The following is a 22,717-nucleotide window of genomic DNA, read 5'->3' on the forward strand; positions in this document are numbered from 1 at the left end:
CCACTAGTTGGACACTTACAGAATACCCCCTACACTGAAACCGGTACTGCACTGCACGAATTCCCTGTGCTTTTCCTTTGCGTTGCTTTAGAACAGGTGGCGTGTGTTCTTTACTGATAAGTTAAGACATGTCGAGAGGTTTGGAGCAAACAGAGCACTCGCTTTAGTGGTACAACACGCGAGTGCGACGAGGCAGTCACTGCGTTCTGCTATAGCACTGTTTAAATATTGCGGATGAAAATCTACTTTGTTTTATTGCAAGTATCGCCAATGATGGTTGCGAAGAATTTGTGACCCGTCCTCCATTACTTTCTCGTCTCCACTATCAGATGGACCCGCCACGTTCGTTGAGCCAGCCCTGGGGTGGTGGTCACTTCCAGCCAGTCATCGATGCTGACGGTCCTGGCCAATCGTGATGAACTCTGAATAACTGTGTTTCACTTCCGTAGAAAACCTTCTTCGAAAACTTTGAAAAACAGTTGCGGAGTCAACAAACAGAAGGAACATATATCTTGCAACTATTACATATCCATGTTTCTCACCGCTTCTGGACGGAACGCATCGTGGATGCGAAAAGATTTCCTGCAGAAAACACTGACATGGACCGCATGCCTGGTAGAAGACACGCGACACGTGATGTCTAAAAGCTTTTTACGGTGTGCATCCAACTAGTTCGGGCAAATACCATAATCGGGCATCGTGCCTGACCGGCCCAATGCTATGCTCTCGTCAGTCGAGCACTGCCGCGAAAGCGGGGCCGTTACATGCTTAACGGAGAATCGTCGAATGAGCGGCGGCCGCAGGTCCGCCAAAGCGCGAAGCGAGGAACGGGTTTTTCCCGCGCCCAGCGAGAGGCGCACGCAGCCTTGGCCGTCGTCGCCAAACCGACGCCGGGGCGACTTCGCGCCGCTTCGGTTGCGTCGGTTGCGCAAGGCCACTCGCCGTGAGAAGCGTGCGAGCGACGCTGCCCAGCCGTCGCTGCTCCCGGTGCTCTGCTCTGATCCAGGAGTGGGCAAATGTCTTCTCCAGCAGCTGTCCACGTGAGACGCAGCGACGTCGACTACGCAACGCTCATCCGTTACCCGCTCGAGAAACTGCAACCGTTGTCCCACTCTGGACTGATCCAGAACTGAGAAGTGTCTTCGGGACCGGCGCTACGCTTAACTTGACAGCGCACTCGGGAATGCTGCCTGCGCAACGTTCAGCTACCCTGAGCTGACCCCAGCTTGGATGCCGCAAGTGTGACGAGAGAAAGAGAAGAAGAAAAACAAAGCCAGCCGTGATAACTTTGCGAGGATCTACCAGATGCTTCATTCTTATAGAAAACCATGATTGCGGATATCGGACTGAAGAAGGTCTTGGAAGAGGACATGGATTACCCCACCCTGCACATGATGTGGGCTGTGCTTTGACTGCGCCTGTGTTGGTGCAGCACGAGAATTTCAGCGGCGATAAGTGCAAGCATCCACTAGACCCTTCATATTAGCTTAAATATGTCGCAAGACGGCAGTTATACACATACGGCATGTATGTACATTGTTACGATCTGAAATCTTCTAAACAAGCTTGGGGATCTGTATGATTACAGCTCAAGAACCACACCTGAGGTCGGAATTACAGAGTCCAACAGGAGCTTCATTTCAGCATTGAAAAACCTTGCGTGTGGGCCTCGTCTGAAAATCGGTGTCCCGTTCGCGGAAAGTACCTCTGGCCACCGAAACCGAAGGCATTTTGTTCGACCTGTGCGTTTGTGCTGTCAACAGTGCCATTGTGCGTCGCTTCTCATCGGAGGTGTGTGCCAGCCGTAGTTACTTGAACCACTGACCGTGATATGCTGCTGCGGCCTGCTATGTCTCTCACCGTCCAGCGTCTGGTCGCCTTAATTGCCGTTATGGACTGCTGCAAAGATGGGCACTCTCATCGGACCCTCGGCGGCTCACGTAAGTGGCAGTGACCGGCGGCGGAACTGTGCCCCGTCGGCGACAGCTTCTGACGTGCTCCTGACGTCGACCTGTAGCCCATGATTGCCAACTGGTTCCCGAGGCAGCTCAGGGTCGGCGTCTCTCGCGTCTCGAGGACGTCCAGTGTATCGCCCAAGCTCTGCTGGATGACTGCGCATCATGCTTGCCCCACTCAGTACAGGATGCAATACTGGACTTCCTGTACATTTTCGGGATCATATGTGCTTCTCGTCCCACGCTCCTGTGAGCGCAGCGTTCGGGTTGGCTCGCTTCCAATAGCTTAAGTGCGACGCAGGGACACCCGCCATCTTGCTACGACTACAACTTAGACGAACAACCTAGGTCATCGCGAACGGAAGCGCCCAAGCGTTGATGGTGAAGCTTCTGTCACTCTGACTGCAGAGCGAAACGAATGTACAGAGGAGCACTTCGATTTTTACCGGTTCCCGTAACTGTGCTTCCGCAATACTTCGTACGATTCTGCATCGGCACGATTTCAAACCCGTGCACCAACCGGCACTCGAGCCAGTGTGAGGAATGCATTGTGCCTTGTGGTCTCAATTCTCTGTTGCCCACTTGAGTATTTGAGTGATGGTCGCTGCTTCATCAGGTTGATACGTGAGAATTATATGACTACGAATTCTGACGCATCAGTAACTAGTCGATGTCCTGGCCTTTTGGCTTTTACAGAGAGGCGTTATGTTATGACAGACTCACGTAGTGAAGCCCCCTCCCATTAACCTGCGATAAATCTGAGCCAGTCCCGAAGCGCGATTTTTCTATTTTCAACGAGAGGGAATATTCTTTTTAGGCTATAGCATAGCTCTCGTACTTTTCAACTATATTAGCTGTATTTTCTCTCCAAGAAGTCTTGCTGTATTTTCTATGTCTCTCACGATATTTAAACTTCTTATCCAATGTTCCTTACAGTAAGGTATTTGCAGAGCCATCTAATATTAAATTATTTCATTAGCGTATCTATTGATAGTCAATATAAATCAAAATACAAGCTACAAACCTGACATCTACTTTCACTTAAAAAAATTAAATTTTGATACGCTGCGTTACTCCGTTAACTATACATGAATTGCTCTCTGGGAACCATTATAAATCACGGAATTCCACAACTTATTCGCCTCATTCAGATAGCAAATATATGCGCTATTCCGGTGTAGGTATAATTTTTGTGTTCCACCAAATGCGCTAAAATCACGTCTTTGAGGTTTTTTTTTCTTTTCGCATATACAAAATCGGCCATTCATACATATTATTTTTGAATCTCACAAATAGTGACGCCATCAGCTGAATACGTGAGAGCTATTCCATCTTGACACGCTCCGCAAGACAAATTTGGGAGAGAACATCCGCTTCACCTGTGGGATTTAACCAGTTACAATCCTAGTTAATTGAGATGATATATTTAGGCGAACGCAGACGAAACTCGTAATGTTACCACAACCGTGGGATGGAGATAATATAAAGACAAGGTAAGCAGGTTCTGAAAGAAAGGACAGCCAAGCGCTTTGGCAGAGCTGTGGCCACGCGAGATGTTTCGAAGTACACGCTCAGCGTGCGCCCCGCCAGACGTCAGTCAACCTTCTCTCATCACCTCAAGCAACTAAGAGGCCTGTTTTCGTGGTTGTGCGATCAACCTAAGCACACCGTTGCCACATACAACACCGCGCTTGTAGTCAGCTATTTCGAGAATAACAGGTTTTCTTGTGCGCGGCTGTTCTGTGAGACACCAAATTGCGTGTTCTTTGCGGCGCGGATGGTACGATGAACGGTTCTGTGATATGGCCGTCCGACTAAGTGCAGCATAATTTTGCTCTAGCGGCTTGTTGCGACTACATTTACGGACGGCGAATAAAGGAAAGGCTGTAGACAGGCCAGCAACTCGCCGCACTCTGCTTTTCCGATATTATACCAATAGTTAGCGCATTCGAAAAGGCAAAAAAATTTTTCTGCTATTCCCACCTGAAGTTATAAAACTTACTTCGTGATGAAAAACAAAGCGATATGAAGGCTTGTCGGTTACAGCATAGCGGGGTCGGTTAACTAACCCAGAAAGAACACATCTCACTTACAATAATAGACGAAGACGAGTGTCCCAAAGTCTTTTCGCATGTTTTCTCAGTACCCTACGATAATTATATAATTATAATTTTTAATCAATTAGATCCCTGCGTTGACTGGCTTTGCTTAATCGCAATTTCCCCCAACATTTGCTTCTGTTCTTTCATATGGAAGTTTGTGCTTATTTCTGGACTTTACATTAAAAGCGATAGGTAGATAAATGCACGAACACGCTTAATTTCCTAAAACGAGAATATGTGCCATCTTTTCCATACCACTCACATTGTATAGTGAGCGGAATAATGAATGCAACTATTTAATCTGTTAAAGAAACAGTCCAAGTACGCTTGGTATAGCGAACGACCTTTTTTTCGTGTTCGTTCCAAACGTTCTCAGACGAAACATTAGTTGTTCTGAATGCCTTAAACAAAAAATTCGCTTTACATCAGCAGAGTTGTATACACTTGATGTGCTCGGACGGTGAATCGTCATCGAAGCTAGGCAAACTAGAGCTCGCCAATCGTGGGACTCGGTTCAGAAGTGCTGCTTCGATAAGCTGGGTCGTTGAGCGTGAAAACCGATTCCTTTGTTGCCCACTAAACGCGTAGAATTCACCGCCAAATCTCTTGGATTTCACGTTATTACTGGGAACAAATCCGCGGAGTGAGTCTGTTTAGCCTAAATCAGCAGTCTGACAGCTTGTCGCCATTTTATGTGAGCTGGTGTGCATAATGTCGTGAGTTGGGAGATATCTAGGCTCAGATCAAGAACCAGACATCTTTCCCTCCTGCATCTTCTCCGTGGTGCTTCTTTTTCATCAATGTAGATCATAAGAAAATCGAGAAATCTTTAGCCTCCGTCACATTTCATCCCCCCACCCGTAGCAGGCGGTACCATGCTAAGCATTGTTTGACATAACTTACAAATCTTGTAAGTATTGACATATTCTGCATACACAGAGCTAAACGAACTATATCTTTTCTCTTTTGAGGGGATTTAGCGAGTACCGTAGTACGATGGTCGGTTTGCTTCCAAGATAGGTTGACATTTCTCAGTTTTATCTCGTTTCGCACACAGTTCATCAGCTAGGTCTTTGTTGTCAAGAGCAAACGAAATGAAGTCGGACTGGACCTCTGCACGCGGTCACTCGCTCGCCTGCATTTTCTCATCCTTCTGAAACTCTGAAGCTCTCTGCAACGGTCGCTCTTCTTCTTAACCTAGCAATAAATGGAGAAGGCATTTTCGAGCGATATCGCACTTACATCATATGTTTTTCCCCTTTCCAAGTGACGAACTGCGCAGCTGCGTCACCTTGATCTCTAACTGGCTCGTGAGGCGAGGCCTTCTAGTGGACGCGTCCTTGCTCGTTGCGGCGGCGGCTTGCTAGGCTTTTCGAGGGCAGCTCGCCGAAGGCTGCAAGTCGCTCCTAACCAACCCGACGAACTCGTACGGCACCGACACGAGAGGGTGTGTGAGAAGCGGAGAGAAAGCAGTCCGATCGCTTGTCGAAACTTCACCGCCCGTCACTTTCGACGCGAGTGCCCCGAGCGACTTTTCCTGGAAGCATCGTTTCTTTTTTCTCGATGCTCGATTAGTGCAAAGCCCGTTTGGCACACGCGTGTTTCTGGAACTGTCGAGTGACCGTTAATCCACATAACTGTATCAGTTTTTGACCGAGCCTGATCGATACCATTCGTTTTTGACAGACTTGTGCTTCCGGCCCTCAGATCGTGTGTGTATGCCAACGACCATTAAATATTGAGCGCTTCTGATGCATAGCGCAGGCCCAGCTGTGCACGAAAGCTGCTTATGGTAAAAAAATGGAAGCATCCAAATTAATCGAGTGGCTGTCCTTTCGAGTCCGATAATGAAGGTTTAACGAATAAGGATCTCATGAGCGCTGATGACTACGTTTGCATAACAAAGCACGCCCTCTCATCAATTTACGCTTATTTCGTGCTTTCGCCGCACAGGTTCCACATAAGAAGGCACTGTGTGCTTCTAGCACATTCAAGACGCCAATACTTGAGGACCGTATTCGTCGGTCATGTTATGGTGAGAACAACATCGTTCAGATACTGCCACCTGCAATACTGTCGCAATACTCGCAATGTTTCAACCTGTTAGAGCGTGCAGCGCAAGCTGATAGACCCTGCGACATGCTCGAAAACCGCAGTCACTGTTAGTGGCCTAACAGTGCGCGGCTTGGTTCGCTGTGTTCTTCTGTTGTGATTTCACAAACATACATCGCCGAAAGCGATACCACGTGTGATCTCATTCTGATGTATCTCGAAACGACACAACGGTGATGAAAGAACGTGGACAGTGGAAGCGGAGCGCAAACTCGATTTGCGACGTCTTCATTCGTTTCGCATCCCTGACCCTTGTATTTTGAAACGTGAATTTTTTTTTTTATAAAAGAGGACGCCCAGAAGTGATCTTGCTGTGCAGTTTGCGCATTCAGGTCCACTGTGGTGCTTAACAAGGTGTGTCGTCGCCATGCTGGATAGCCGCTGCGTAGTCGACTCCGATGCAACCTGTTTCGCGGGCCCTGCAGCACCGTAAAGATGTGATCGAGGGGTAAGTTAGTTTACGAATCACATTGATGCTCAACGAAATCGTATTTTTAGGCCTCAATGCCTCTTTTTAGAGCTGGCCTTCTGGGTAGTGCCAGTTACCTCCAGTAAACTGGTTTTCGCTTATTCTCACGGTGGTCGTAGACGTGCAATGCGTTCCAATGTAAGTTATGATTGCACCACATGTTAAATGGTGATGCTAGAAATCAACAAAACTTGACATCGAATACTAAGGATGTTAGGCGTAACGTGAAGAAACAGGAAGACAGCAGTGTGGATCATAGATCAAACAGGGATAGCCGATATTCTAATTGACAAGAGAAAGAAATAGAGCCGGGCAGGTCATGTATGCGAAGATTAGATAACCGGTGGACCATTAGGGACTCAGAATGTGTGCCAAGAGAAGAGACGCGCAGTCAAGGACGGCAGAAGACTAGGTGAGGTGATGAAATTAAGAAATTCGCAGGCGCTAGTTGGAATCGGTTGCCACAGGACAGAGGTAATTGGAGATCGCTGGGAGAGGCCTTTGTCCTGCAGTGGACATAAAATAGGCTGGTGATGATGATGAGTAAAATCACGTAGGAAACCCAATCACATTTGAAGTTGCGAAGTTGCACATCTACTATTACATATGCGATGTCGTTTACGAAAACGGCGAATATTAGTTCTTGAAACTTTTTGTAAAACGGCAGAAGAGACTAATCTCGTGAAGAAATTTAATGCTGTTCTTCTACCGCTACCACTTCAACTCTCAGCAGCGCTCTTGCCGAGTGCATTGCCTTATTTTCCCGAAAATTTGCTATTCATACTTTGCACCATGACTTTCTATATGAACACTTGCTTTCTTGCAGAAAAATACTTTCTGGTCGCAGTCCTATAGCCGAACTCACTATGAGCAGCAACTGCTTTTAAAGGAAAAGTGCACCTCCATTTGCTAAAGTTGTAAGGTTGTAAGAAAGGTGAATGTTCTCAAGATTAACTGAGAAGCAATGACGTAAAATATTTATTCCGGATATGAGGTCGTCTGCGTGCGGAACTTTATTGAAACGGCTTAGTCCTATTCCTGTCTTCAGCTTCCAACCAAACTGACACCAGTTTAATATAGATTGTTGTGTCGATCGCTATAGACCAAAAAGAAAAAGCCCCACGGAAGGACGTTTTGTTTACGTCGAGGTGACATGAAAGCCAAGAATGCGAAGTAGTTATTTGTGTATTTCCGTAAAGAAAATGGGTTTAATTACAACAGACAATAGGAGACAGTTACTTTGTCCACATATATGAAGACGCTGCTTTCAGCATCTAACAATGGTAGTTAAACAAAATATAGGCGTTTGATATTAGTAACTGACATTGTCGGTGGAAAAGCAATCATTTCTATCACTGTCTTCTGGTCTCAGGAGGCTATTCGAGATTTTGACGGAAATAAACATGTGCGCAATATGTTTATTCCTAAAGTTCACCAACTATAGCGCCCAGTGCCACGCCGTTTTAAAATTTTAATGATTTCATTTTTTTTGCCCTATAGCCATCTGTGTAAAACATAGTTCATCACGAACAAGAGAATTCCAGCGTACTCCCGCCGTGCAGACGACCGCAGACGGTAGTATCATTCTAGGACAATGGCAGCCTCGACAGCTCACCTCGTGCTTTATGCTGATCTTCTAGTACAAAATATGTAATCCAAGACCTGAAGCCGCGGAAATTTTTATAGGCAGGCCAAGGGAAGGAGCAAACTTACAGTACAAAGCAGGATATCCTAGATGAACTGGCCGTGCCAGTATCAAATGTGCTCACAAAAATATTAGCGAAGCTTCTGCGGGTATCCGTGAATACTATGCCTAGATAGCGTCACCGCATGAAAATACGCAGGCAGGAAAACATGTGTCTACTTCTTGTATCCACTACCTTTCCGCGCGGTGAGAGTCCCATGATTCCTGAGTCCCATAAGTAGATTGCCGTGTTTATTTAACACCGCGAGTGATAATGACGATGCTGAAATTTTCATAAATGACACATTTTTTCTTAAAAGCAGTGTACAATTTAGATGTGTTTGTCCTAGTTCTTTTGTGTCTGCTGTTTTTTTTTAAATATTCATGCACCCATATAGAAGGCAAGTACGCTGTTTTGGAGTCGCAGTAATAAACAATTCAAAATGTTCCAACTCATTCCGTCTGTTTCAAATTGTATCTCAATGTTGGTGAAAGTTCGCCAAAAAACGCACCTAGTAGGTCAACTCAAAATTGAGTGTTAAGTCCACTTCTTGCAAAGTAATTGTAAAATAATTTACCACAAACACAACGACACAAAAAGGGGACTAAATGCAGCCAATAAAAAGAGTGCGGAGCAAGGAAAAGCCCCTATTCTGTACCCTGTTCGCGTTTCCCTAAATTATCATAGCTATGCCGACTCGCTTTACAGTGTGCTCTGCAATATCAAATCATGCAGTTTCGTTGAAATCGATTTTGCACGTTATTCGAAATTGAAAATAGACGTTTAGTTTCCGTACACCATGCCTAACTTCACGGACCGAAGGCGTTACACAAAGGAGTATCAATGTTCCGAGAAAAGGCGATACAAAAATAAAAATTGTGTCTACTTGTTTAAAAAGTCACGTACTGTGGCGTGGTATTGCATTTTCACTTATCCTGAATGAGAACGACAGGAGCAGTGTGCCTTTTGGCGTCCATGCTTCTTGCCGAAGGAAAAAAAAAGACACTCATGGCACCGGACACCGGATTACTTGGCGAGTTGAGACACCAAGTTTGTATGCTGTAGTCATAAGTCACATATATATGTGAAGAACGCGTATTTTAGGCGTGGCAAACTTGCCTTCTTCAGAACTAGCTCAGAAGCTTTTCAAGTAAAGCTAGGATTCTCGCAGTGGAGAGCGGTGTAGTGTACTTTGTGGGTTCACAGTGTCGCCGTCCCTGTTCTCTATATTGCGTACGTTGTTTTTTTTTTTTTCGCTGCTTTTCAAATATGCTCCCACATAATTTCGGTTGGCCGATTAGCCACAGCGGCCTCTGTATTCGAGCATAGAGAGTTTTACGAGTAGAGATAACTCTCATTGCTTGTGAAAACAAAAAGGTGCCTGCCAGACTACACTGGAGCTGTTGTTCTTGGAACAGAGCGTTGTCAGGGGCTTCGCTTTCAACAGCTCAGGTACACAGCCTTGTTCTTTGTGAACTTCTATGAGTCTTGACATGTGTTCTCAGAAATACAGACTTGCGGGCGACGCATCTAGACCGCAATGAAATACTGAAATACGGGATCAGCATAGGAAGCGGAGGTCAGTTAGCATAACAAGGTCAAATAGCAACCTATGACTAAGAATTTAATACCTCTTTATTGGTGGGCCTTCTAAGTACATCCCGGAAATAGATCTGTTCCTAACCATGTCAAAATGTATTATCTATTTTTCTTCCTCTGAGATTTTTTTTTTTCAATGCAGTCGCCAAGTTAAAAAAGTTCTAGAAGAGTTTTCACAGACAACGTACCAGCGTGTTGCATAACGAACAAGGCGGAACCTCCTCTAGTCTTATCCCTGGCCTCTCCTGTGTGTTACGGTATGCCTACATTCGAATAGCTAAAACTACATCGCAGAAAACTTTGCACGCCGTTCCCGCGTTCCACCCGGAAAATAGTATTTTACGAAATAACAAGAACCAAACATTCGAAACAGCTTCCTCGCGGAAACCGTAAACATAACCATACACGCTTTCAGTACGAACAGCCTAACCAGCCAATATGCAGCCCTTAGATTTGCTCTGCATATATGCTGCCGCACGCGGTGACCTATTTCCAGTGGTGGTTTCATTTAAGAGCAACTGCTTTCTCTTAAATGTGCATTTCTCAGCATAACGTGTAGTCGACAGCTAAGTTAACCCTTGTAAAAATGCAAACACTTATTCATGACGGCTACGGAATCTATACTTACGCACATGTACCCTGCCTACTAATTGTCGAGTATGCCCTGTAGTGCAAACCCCTTAACTTAATAGTGGAACTCATTTAGAAATTATCTCTCATCCAAAGGCATCCTCAGTACGAACAACCTAATCACGCAATGGTCCATCCAGGGCGTTTCTAGAGTTTCTTCTTTTAAATATTACAGTTTCTTCACAAACTTTACCCATTTATCTTAAATTATAGATATTTTGCTTAATACAGTTCATTTTTTAATTGTATTGCTTAACAACCTTTGAGTGCGCACTCGCATAGAGCAAGAATGTTCTTTGTAACTTTAGGATTCACTGCCAGCAGGCATGGAATACTAATAATGTCAATTCAAAATCAATTAATTTCATTCTGGCGTTTCAAGAGTGCATTTTGGGCTTTCCGGTGAACAAGTGAGCAACCTCGTCTAGCTTCGTCCTCGGTGATGTTATCAGTATAACTACAGATAGTAATCCACACATGCCATCACGGCTGAAGCTTCGCTCTTTGAAAACATGTTATAAATGTGCATGTCAAATTCGCGAGTATTCTACCCAAAGCAGATGCCAACCACGAACCGATACAACTTGAAAAATGTTGCACATAAAATTGTCCTTCGAAACTAAAAATCGTAGTCTGAAAATAATTTTTGGATGCCTAAGAATGACTTCGCTATTGAAGCGGGTCCTATATTGAAGTTCGCTTTCTTTAATTATTTTTTGCAAGGTTATGTACAGGTGACGACGACAAGTAGAGGTGGTAACGTGCGATGGGGAGTTATTCTGTAAGTGGTCCACCTAGTGGACATGTCCATTTCGTCTGCTGCTGAAGTTCTGATTGGCTAGGCTGGGCTGGGCGTCCACAGCAGATAGGCGCCACAGCCAATCAGAACTTCAACAGCAAACAAAATGGACATGTACACTAGGTGAACACTTACAGAATAGCTCCCCTGCATCCTGGGCATTTGTGAAAAGAAATGCGCAAGCGAACGCCCAGTTGATTCGACTGTTTTCCCGACTCTAGATGTGCGTTAACGAACTCGTAAACGCAAACATTACAGGTTGCTACCAGGGGGTGCTGATTCTGCCCATGAACGCAGAGCGATGAAGTTAAGCATCTCTCCCTTTCATTAAATGCTCTTGTAGCAAAGACACGTTAAGTGAAGGGCACTGCGAAAGCATGCGGCACACTGTGATGCGGCTTTTTTTCCTTTGAGGCTGATAGGTTTGCCGCCGGAGCGGATGCAGCAGTGTGATGACTTCGTGCACTGCCTACGAGATTCAAGGTCTCCAGCTGCTCGGCGAAGAAGCAGATAGGCGCGGTGCGAATAACGAATGCAGAAGAGAAAAAGAAATGCTCCCGTGTTTGTTTCGGAACCTTTCCACTTTGTCGTGTCTCTTCGTTTTCCTCTACTCGCCGTGATTCGCCCGCATGCACCCCACATCATTACATCGCCACGTGACGGCTAAAAGCAACTTTAAGAGGTCCGGTTCCCGCTTCGTTAGACAGTTTGACTGTCCCGTGACATTTATAGCATTAGTTACTCGAGTTGACCGCAAATGCCACATCTCCAACTCGGCGTTATTAAATGGTCTCACCTAAGCTAAGCCGCGCCAGTGGATATGCTTTGTCGCATAGAGTTCGTGTCATTGTTCATTAGACAATGTGAGCTTGGGCAAATACATCACCGATGGGTCGCTTATCCCTCTAGGGAATATACACACATACACCATATGGATATGGAATACACACACACACCAAGAAGTGAAAATTAAAGAAAGATGCTACGTACCATAAATATACTGTCAGTTTGGAGTTAGAAACGGCCGCCATACTCTACTCACACCCAAATCAGAAGAAATACCTGCCGCAGTGTGTCCAGCCTTATGCTCAGCACAGATTGAAATTAAGCCCGTTTGTGTGATCAGTTCACGAATACTGTATCAGTACACTAAAGAATACTAATACGAATCACCTTCTACACAGCGCAGCATAAATGTACAGCCTAACAATTCTTGCATCGAAGTCAGTGACTGTACGCTTGTGGCAACCACATACCGATGGCGGCGAAACGCAAAAACACTCGCTTACCTAGCTCCGGGTGCACATTACAAAACTCCAGGCAGCAAGAATTATCTGAAGCCTTCAACTATGCCGTCTCTCATAGCAGCAACAGTTTCATCTGAGCTCCCTGGTCCGTGATTGCTGCAGCGTACTGCCTAAAGTTAGGATCTTAAGGACACAACACGATAACAGCCGTGTGTCGTGTTGCCCCCTTCTTGTCCTGTTTGTAAATTTACGCTTTACGCTACAGTACCCTCTCGTAGCAAGGTCTGACTACGGGCTAGTTGGAATTCCATGGTATAACTCGTCACTTACAGCGCAAACATAGACGGAGGACAAAAAGGACGACGTAGACAAGCGCTGTCTGCCAACTGATTTTTATTTTTTTCAGAACCAAACATATATACCCTAAAACACCAAGACAAAAGCGCCCTCTAGAAGCAACACCCGACATGAGAATGCATTCAGAATTTTACCTAAGATGAACGAGAGCGCATGTGCGATCTCAGGAAACCCAGTTCTTTTTCTGTTAGTGCGATAGATGGCTTACTAACCGAGTCGTCATCGGCAATCGCTGCTGCTTCAATGAAACCAATGAAACTACTAGAATTATCATTGAAGCAGCAGCGATTGCCGATGACGACTCGGTTAGTAAGCCATCTATCGCACTAACAGAAAAAGAACTGGGTTTCCTGAGATCGCACATGCGCTCTCGTTCATCTTAGGTAAAATTCTGAATGCATTCTCATGTCGGGTGTTGCTTCTAGAGGGCGCTTTTGCCTTGGTGTTTTAGGGTATATATGTTTGGTTCTGAAAAAAATAAAAATCAGTTGGCAGACAGCGCTTGTCTACGTCGTCCTTTTTGTCCTCCGTCTATGTTTGCGCTGTAAGTGACGAGTTATACCCTCTCGTAGCCCCTGTGTCGCTTTGCAAAGCTAAATATGCGAGTCGGAGAACAAAACTGGGAATGTACAGAGCGATGCTAAGCAAGTTGTTAATTGGTGAAACGTGCATGTCATTACTCCCATGGTGGCCGAGCGAGGAATGTGCATCTCGCAATTTTCTCACACCATCGTACATTATGCGTGCGCGCAGATATGAGCGACACCCAGGAAAGCCGACGGCAGCAGCACCAACACCCGACCCAAAGCCAAAGGGCGCGCGACCCAGCGACCGCTGCCGCCGCGTGCCGGACCGACACGCACGCCTCCCCGCTGGGAGAGCACCCGGCCAGCAGCTCCGGGAATCCCGACCCGGGCCACAACAAGCCATGGCCGCCGCGGATCTGCGGCGTGTGCGGCGATCGCGCCAAGAGCTACCACTTCGGCGGCATCTCGTGCGACAGCTGCAAGGCCTTCTTTCGGCGCTCGGTGCAGAACGAGGCCCAGTTCCAGTGCCCCAACCGCGGCAACTGCCGCATCACGCTGGCGTCCCGCAAGAGCTGCCAGGCGTGCCGTTTCGCCAAGTGCCTCGCCATCGGAATGGAGGCCAGCTGGGTGATGACCGAGCAGGAACGGCGGGCCAGAATGCAGCAGCGGCTGCTCGCCAAAGGGGGGGACAGCCGGCCAGCGGCACCGCGGTCCCTGGCGATGCCCCCGTCTGCCGAAGACGTGGAACTCCTCGAGGAACTTGTCCACGCTTACGTGGCCGGTTGCGCCGGCGCTCCCTTCGCGAGCTGCCTGCACCGCGAAGAAAGGTCCAGGACAGAGCTGCTGGACGTGTTTTTCACGCTCGTGCACCAAATAAGTGGATTCGCGCAGGGACTGGACGCCTTCGCGAGGGTTCGCGAGTCGGACAGACACATCCTGTTGAGGACGGCCGTGCTCGAACTGTGCTTCCTCCGCAGCGCGATGAACTTCGACGACGACGGCGACAGGTGGCCCTCCAGAGTTCACTTCGGTGACGAGGCCACTTCTGTGCCTTCTGTGCGCGCTTCCGACGTGGAACGCTTAGTTCCGGTGGAACTGTGGGCGCTGCACCGGAAGTTCCTGGTGTCCACGCGGAGGCTCAAGCCTGACCCGCTCACACTGCTCCTGCTGTCGGCGATAGCGCTGTTGTGTCCGGACAGGGCCGGAATCAGAGACCTGGAGACCCTTTCCCTCCAGCAAGAGCGTTACTGCGCTCTGCTACGCAGGTATCGATATGAGTACATGAGGGTTCTCAGCATAAGGTCCCGTTTATTTTGCAACACGACTGTACGGATAAAGATTAATGAGCGAGAAATTAAGTCGAGGTCTGAGATAGAAAGCAGACAAACGCTCCTGTAGTTTGTCCCGTGTACTTGTTCTTGTTCAACTGATTTCTACCACGGTCCTCGTCTTCATTTCGCGCTCATTAATTTTTAATACAACATGAGCCGTCTAACACAACAAGAAGTGATCCTTCTACACGAGGCATGCTCTAATAATATGCTACTCCAAATCTCTTTAGCAAACAGTGTGTGTATTAAACTTCTCTCACCTAGCAATGTCATACTTTTGCTTCGAACTAGCACAAGAAAATTTAATTGTAGTCGAAACTGCAAAGGCGGCTAGCTAATCTTGCGAAATATGCAAAAAAATGACATGCCATTTCTGGCGCTTATTTATTTATTTATTTATTTATTTATTTAATACTATTAACATCCTACTGAAGACCATTGCAGCAAGGGCGAAAATGAGTACAGCACGGCAAGAAAAATACAATGTCATAGTAGTACAAAACAGTCAATCAAAAAGATGCTACACATTTCTGGTAGGACATGTCCAGAGAGCATTCAAAAGCATAGACATCATCTGAAGCAACACCGGTAATGAGCAATTGGTTCCATAATTCAATTGCATATGAAAAAGACGAGGAATCAAAATCTATGCATATAGTTTTATGTGGCTGAAAAACATAATTTATTCGTGGATTTTTTCTTCCCGGGAAATGTAAATTTACTTTTCATTATCTGAAACGCTATCGTCTAATAGACAATGTCTCCATAAGGCGGGAAAACATCGGTATCAAAAAAGCAAACACACTTGAAGGAACATGACGTGAAAATAAAAATAAAAATTACAAAACAGAGGAATCACTGCACTTTCCCCAAGTCCGGTAATCCGCGTTGTTTCCCTGATCGTGGAGTCTGTGCGCTTGTCTTCGTTTCTTCTTGTGTCCGTGTTTTGCTGCGCTATCCAGATACCATTCCACGTAGAGTCCCGCATCAATCAAATGCGTACTCGTCCTTAATGCAAGCACCCGCCTCGATCACTGAGTGGCTATGGCGTTCAGCTGCTTAGCATGGTGTCGCGTGTTTGATTGCAGGCCACAGCAGCCACATCTGAGTTGCCGAAATATTTGTGGTTGTTTTGGAGTTATGTGCACAATAAAGAAATCCAGGGGGTCAGAATTAAGCCGGGGTCCCTCACGGCGTCCGTCATAGTCCAAGTATTATTTCGGGACATTAAAGTCCACGAATCTATCAAGCAAATCTGCGTCTCTTGTCTTTCCAGCGCGTGATCTCGGACGCCATGTTCTCAGTTCGGTCGAGTTAGCAAAAGAGGTGCTGATAAGGCAGCTTTCGGTTAGTTTTGTTTTATTTTTCACTCAGTGCAGTTTTTAAAAGAATCAGAGGACATACACCTAAACACTTACGAGTTTTTAATGTGAAAGCATTAATGTCCTTGAACGACGTATAGCGGTCCTCCTCGCCGGCAAGCGAGCGCGTTGAGTCATTCGGCGCGTTTCTGATTTGGCGTTACCGAGGCGCAGTTAGAGCGCAGGCGAGAGCTTGTGCGGAAAAGTAACACGCTGATAGCGCAGGCTTCAGAGAGCGAGGGTGACGTGCCGTCGCGGCAATGCCTTCTCCCCTTGCGCAGCACCTGGCGCGTTAACGTCCGTCAGGTGTTCCCTTTCGCCCGCTGTGCTCCATCGCAGCCAATGAAAACTCCGTCGAGGCGCGCTTGTGACGTGGCGTCGCAGGAATTTACCTGCCGTTTGGCTGCTACAGGTGACAGACGCCGACTTTTTCGCTCAATGAGCCATTTGACGCTATCGCTTCAAAATGCTTTTGCATAACAAATGTAAAGCTTAGGTGAGGTGTATGGGTTGCTGCGGTGTTGGACTATGCGTTCACTTTTATCAGTTCGCGTTTCCTCCTGACCTCATCCTACCCTGTTCGTTTATCCGTTCCCGACAGTCCCGGACTGGCTGAGGTAGTGCTTTCAGACAATGACTGTTGCGTGTGCAGCGTTTCGGACAGTCCGGGACTGTCAGGGAGGGACAGTCGAAGAGGCACTTTAATGTTACATTCGACTGGTCGCATCGGAGCGCTCTCGCGGTTTACATTCCCCTGGTTCATCATGAGCGCCTCGTGCACTCTGCAGCTCACAGCGCTCGGAGGCGCCCCCAGCTTCAAGCTGGTAACCGAGATGCAACAGAAACTTGATCACGTCGCTACTGCGACTGCTCTGGGAGCAGCTAGCACGTTCCGACGGGGCACCTCAGTGCATCTGTAGCTCCGCTCTCTAGAGGTCTCCGCTTCCTTGCAAACCGTTTTCGAGCACAATAGGAACCAGTCGAATGTACCACAAGTTGGAAAATTCAACAGTTCAACTTTACTGTTACTGTTGACGCATTGCTGGAGTGTTCTTTTCCTTAAGGGACACCGAAATCACTTTTGTCACTCGCAAAAGCGTAGGTTCTCTACGTACACTGGAGCAGGGCATGACCGGTAGTCGACGGGCCATCGCAGGTACGTCACATGGCGCAAGATGGGGTCCATCGAGTTCGCCAAGGTTCTAATGCGGCTTCCCGACTTGCGCGAGCTGGCGGACGCGCACGCCGACTCGGACCTACTCTTCGACGCCAAGGAAGCGGCTGACGTGCAGAGGCATCTATCCAACGTCATGGTGAGCGTCGTCTGACTTTCCTCGACCAAGTCTTGCCCGAAAGTCGTATTGCGGCTTTACATGCTGGGTGCTCCGAAAGCCTTTCTTGCTAAACCATGTGTTTGTTTCAGCTAGTCGGCGCTACTTTGTTGCTGACGCGGCTTGGCGAATACTGATATGGAGCACCTACAAAAGAACGCAGAATGTTCACTTGAAAATGCTTCGCAAAATTTAGCATGGCAATCATGAGAGTGGAAACGCGTGGCTTGATTTTATCGACTATGCAAGCCATTTGCCACCGGATAAGGAGCGACCGCACCGCCGTTAATTCTTGCCAGCCATGACAGAAGTAGCGCGAAAATTCGGAATAGAAAACGGAGGCGACATGACATAGTTTCCTGTGGGTTCACCAGCCAGCCCAACAAATAATCACTGATAGACTGTTCTCACCAGCGTTATCTCCTATATGTCCGGTAAGCAAGAACAAAGAGTGGATTCAAATAAGACAACTATAAGCAACTGCAACAATATTTCATATGTGAGGTGTAAGAAAGAACGTGAAAAATGGCGAAGATACACAGGGATTCAGAAAACGCGCATGTGCTCGGCAGAGGCGACAGGGTGCTAATGTGTCCGAGCGCAGTGCAGAAAGGACAAGGCCCTGCAGAGAGAGAGAGAGAGAGAGAGACAGAGAGAGCAAAGAGCGGAAAGGCAGGGAGGTCAACCAGACGAGCGTCCGGTTTGCTGCCCTATACTGACGGAAGGGAAAGGGGGGACAGAAAAAAGCGGGATAAAGGAACACTGTGTGTGCACGTAGCAAAACGCCTTGAAATCAGTCAAGTCCAAGCAAGTGCCCCGCCAATACGTTAGGCTGCCGTCATTCTGCTGTCTGAAGCTAACCTTGGTGCTTTCCCGTAGCTGATGATGTACGTTGAAGTCATATGTGAAGACGAAAGAGCCACTTGTCGTCAGCAGTAAATTGCAGTACGTGGCAGTATATCGTTAAAGCAACTCCCAGTCTTTTTGACATCATCGCGAATATAATGCTGCGGGACAATGAATTAAGGAACACACAGAACACGAGACGATTTCTCAGTTACAATTGATATTTATTGCAGCGAACACTTCATTTAGGTGCACAAATAGTCATATCCGATCCACCTCCATACCTTACTTGCCGTAGACTCAACTACATAATCTCTAACTCGGCGCATTTTGAGCTGTCACAAACAAACAAAATTTGCGTGCGGTAACCACTGTACTATAAATACAAAACAAGAAATAATGCCGAAAATGAATGAAAAAACAATATCAAAATAGAATGCTGCTACACATCAGGTGCGTGCACACTGAAAGAACGAGTACCATGACCAACAGGAATAATTTTTTAAAAATGTATGAGAATGGACCTAGATCAGAATGGTTATTTGATCGGATGATAAGTGTACTAGATGCCAGTTTGATCAATACCTATTGAGGTACTGGATCTCTGCCTCAATAATTGAAATGGATGGCTCGCTGAGGCAGCTGTCTCCCACTCCATCGATAACGTTTTGACAATGTCGGGGGAGCAATCAAGCAGCCACTCCTTGAGGAAGGCTGTAACTGAGGCTCTTACACGCGGCTGCACGACTTCCCGCATAATCCCATGTCGAACGTTGGCGTCAAGCGGGAAGCCACCGCACATCACGCCCGAAGGGAGTCGCGCCCTCATCCCGTGTTTATAGTGACGGTCGGTAGCCACTGAGTTTGCGCAGGCCTCGGTAAAACCACCTCGCGTCGGGTTAATTAAGGAGTCGCGTGGGTTAGCATAAATTGTGTGGTGGTTCGCATGCATATCATTAAATATTGAAAGAGAAAACGTGACATCCACCTGACAGCAGTACGAAGCTCCGAAAAATATACAATACGGATACCATGGTTTCCCGAAGAACTGACATAATCTTATGCGCTCGTCGGAACGGGCCATTGCAAGTATAGTTCGATACAGCACCGCGAAGCTGGCACCACTGAGGAGAAGCTGGAGACTTACTCGAGACGTGTCGTGTGCCATCTTGATCGCCTTCGATCCCCGCGTGACCAGGTATAGCGCCGATGGCAGAGTGGTGTAGCTAGTTTGAAGTAACGCGGTGGTCGTCACCAAGCACGCATGCGTAAGGGACCATATACGAGGGGTTACCCAAAAGAAAGCGGAGTAGTTCTGCCCTGCAGGTGGAGCTACCGTGGCGTATGCATTTCTCCTGCTGACCGAGCGTCGCGCCACTCGGTTCGAGTTCGTTGCGTGTGGCAGCTTCTCCCAAGATGTGTTTCCCCGGGCACAGTGATTTTTTTTTTCTTTCGTGAAAACAGTTTCGCTCCCTCCTCATTTCTCTTTCTTTCCTTTTTCTTTTTTTTTTTGGAGGGGGGGGGGAGGGATAGCGGATTTAAGTGAACAGCGTGCGGCTGTGAAATTTTCTTTCTTGCTCTAGAAAAATGCCGCACGAACTGTTGAGATGTTGAACACTGCTTACAAGGACGGTGCTATTAATCAAGCCTTTCAGTTAGGAGTAATTAATAGATGGCTTAACAGCGTGTAACAAAAAAAGCTTGATTTGTGGAAGTCGGGGGACTGGCTTTCCCACCACGACAGTGCACTAGCTCACGCAGCCATGCCAGCGCGCCAGTTCTTGGCAAAAAAATAGAAAGAAATAACCTGACTCCCTTGCCCCTCGGCCCTTATTCACCTGACCTCGCTCCGTGGGACCTTCTTATTTTTTCTTGTTTTCTTGAATGAAGAAAGACTGCTAAAGGATGTGATTTCACGACGTAAAAGAGGTGAAGAAAAAAAAATTACCGACGATTACGTTACTTCCTAATGCGAAATTTGAGCGCAGCAAATAAGCTGTTTCACCTTTTCGATAGATTGAGGCAAAGAAATCGAGCAACACATGTATGCGCTATCACAGAATTTTTTTTTATTTTTCACACGTATTCCTTTAACAAAGACTCCACTAACAGTTCTTGACAGTCATGAAGGAAGCTTTGTGGTCGGAGAAATAGACTGATATATGTTCGACTTGGTACACCAATGCTTGATTCTCAAAGACGAGATCTATACAAGTGCCTCGCGAGGTTGTCACAGCCGTGGGACGCGTTACGAGCGAGAGGAACGGGATGTTCTCCCGCATAAGTGTTAGGAAATTGCTGTTTGTCTTTATGTCAAGCCGCCACCGATCTGGCTCTCTGATTGCCACCGCACAGGGCGAACGGCAGCGGCAATTTCGGCTCGGGCGGTGCACATATACAGATCCGCCGCCACCGATCTGGCTCTCTGATTGCCACCGCACAGGGGTTGCATTGGAGGAGGAGCGAAGAAAGGAATTAAGTTCGAGCCGGCGCTTTGACAACCGGAGACTCGCAGGAAGAGGGGGGAGGGGGGCGGCGTGTACACCCAGCGGCAAACGATGGGGGCAGAAGCGCGCGCAGCAAGCGGACAACACGATAAAGGGAGGAGGGAAGAGATAGCGCCGACTGACTGACACCTCCTCTTTCTGCATGGCGGCGACGGTGTTCTATGCAGTCACGTTATCTTGACTCTCTAGCGGCGTCAGCGGCATTCAGCGGTATCAGTCGGTCGCTGCTAGCGCTGGGGGGATGAAAGGGGGGCGGAGCTGGTTACGAGGCCGACGACAACGCCGACGACGACGCGAAACCCAGGAACGGACGCCAAAGAGCTGCGCTCTAAAAACGAGAAAGGAACTATCGGCAATCAAAACAGACAGTGTTTGAAAAATGTTTCGAAGAAAGGAATCGCAGATTTGACAAATGTATTAAGCGTGATGGAGAGTACTTTGAAGGTGACAGGGTTGTTTTGTACAAAAAAAAATACATAGCTTTTTAAAAAGAATCCCGGTGACTTTTGGATACTCTTCGTATATAGTGGCCCTAAGCCACGGTTGCGTTCGAGTGCCGACACAGCCGTGCTTTAGAAATGCATTCGACGCAGCCCACGTGAAATTTATCACTCCGACTTATCTTCAGACTATAGTCGAACTCTCTCCACACTGTATGAAGAATACGAAAGATTGATGGCTTTCTGGAATGGCGCACACACTTAGTGCGTATAAAAAATGAGCAGCAAAGGAGAGTACACTACATTAGCTGTATGGGTCAGTTGAAACAACATGAATTATATAGAGTACATAGGGTATCTGATGTATAAGGTACGTTGTTTTGCTTGGATTGTAAGCTATTTTGAAAATTGCTCCTTTTGTTTTACGGTTATTTGGGCTGGTGAAGCTGCCACGAGCAGATTGTTTCTGCACTCGGTGACTACACCGGCGGCCACCACGGAGCTCTGGCGGTCGCTCATTGACTTCGTCCAAGACCCAGCAGCTCCACCGGTCGGCGCCCGGCATCAGGTCTACGCATACAAGCCCAAGCCCAGCGACACCCACCGACATCTCTCACAGTGCTACCTCTGAAGGGCCGTCGATAGTGGAAGAGGAAAACAGTTAACCTCCGTTTCCGTTTCCGACCTTACAGCCACCGCAGGGACATATACTGTGCGCGTGTGCGTGTGCGGAAATAAACCGCCATAATATCACATTTATGCAGGTGCGCACCGTCGAGGTTCCGTCCCAAGTCGGCGAAGTGGCGAGCGAGTCCCGCCACCTTCCGGGGCCGCGATGGAAGTTTCCGGGGGACCTGCAGCCGCTCAGCGCCACCGAGTCCGCCGGAGATGAGTCGGCCGAGGAAGAATCAGCCGAGGAATCGTCTAGTCAGGGATCGTCAGACCGTTCGGCACCGGGGGCCCGCAAAAGCTGACGCTTCCGGAACGGAGATGGGGGATTCGAAATCATCCATATATCCATGTACAGAGGCATAGGCAGTTGATGTACCTCAAGAAAGGGCTAATTTCGTAGCGCTGCCTGTTGACACCGAAAGCGCTAGCTGCCGCTCCATCAGCATCTCATGTCGAACCGAACGCATTAAAAAGATACGCATTTGTTTACGTTGCCTCAGTATCACTACGTGAAAGTAAAACGCCTCGTATCGCCCAATAGAAAAGAATCTGCTACATCCACGCAAGCCTAACTATTCGGAAGAAAAATCTGAATCTTTTCAAACACGTTTACTGCGGAAAGTAGACGAGGAAGTAGAACGGGTGCCAACTTCTCATTTTATTTAAAACGAGAATTCGCCTTTTTCTGCACAGCCAAGTGACGTGATCGTGGGGAAAATATGCTTCAAAATGAATGACTAAAACAAA

The 22,717-nt window shown here is 47.3% G+C and overlaps 1 protein-coding gene across 1 annotated transcript; it reads left to right on the forward strand.

Moving 5' to 3' along the window:
- The first annotated feature begins 914 nt into the window (after positions 1-914).
- On the forward strand, positions 915-22,459 carry LOC126525979 (vitamin D3 receptor-like). Its single transcript, XM_050173983.3, has 4 exons — positions 915-6,617; positions 13,709-14,747; positions 17,331-17,487; positions 22,063-22,459. Exons 2-4 carry the CDS (start codon positions 13,711-13,713, stop codon positions 22,270-22,272), a joined length of 1,404 nt encoding a protein of 467 aa, XP_050029940.1. The 5' UTR covers positions 915-6,617; positions 13,709-13,710; the 3' UTR covers positions 22,273-22,459.
- Positions 22,460-22,717: the final 258 nt, after the last annotated feature.

This window comes from Dermacentor andersoni, chromosome 8 (genome assembly GCF_023375885.2).
Source record: "Dermacentor andersoni chromosome 8, qqDerAnde1_hic_scaffold, whole genome shotgun sequence".
Lineage (NCBI taxonomy): Eukaryota > Metazoa > Arthropoda > Arachnida > Ixodida > Ixodidae > Dermacentor > Dermacentor andersoni.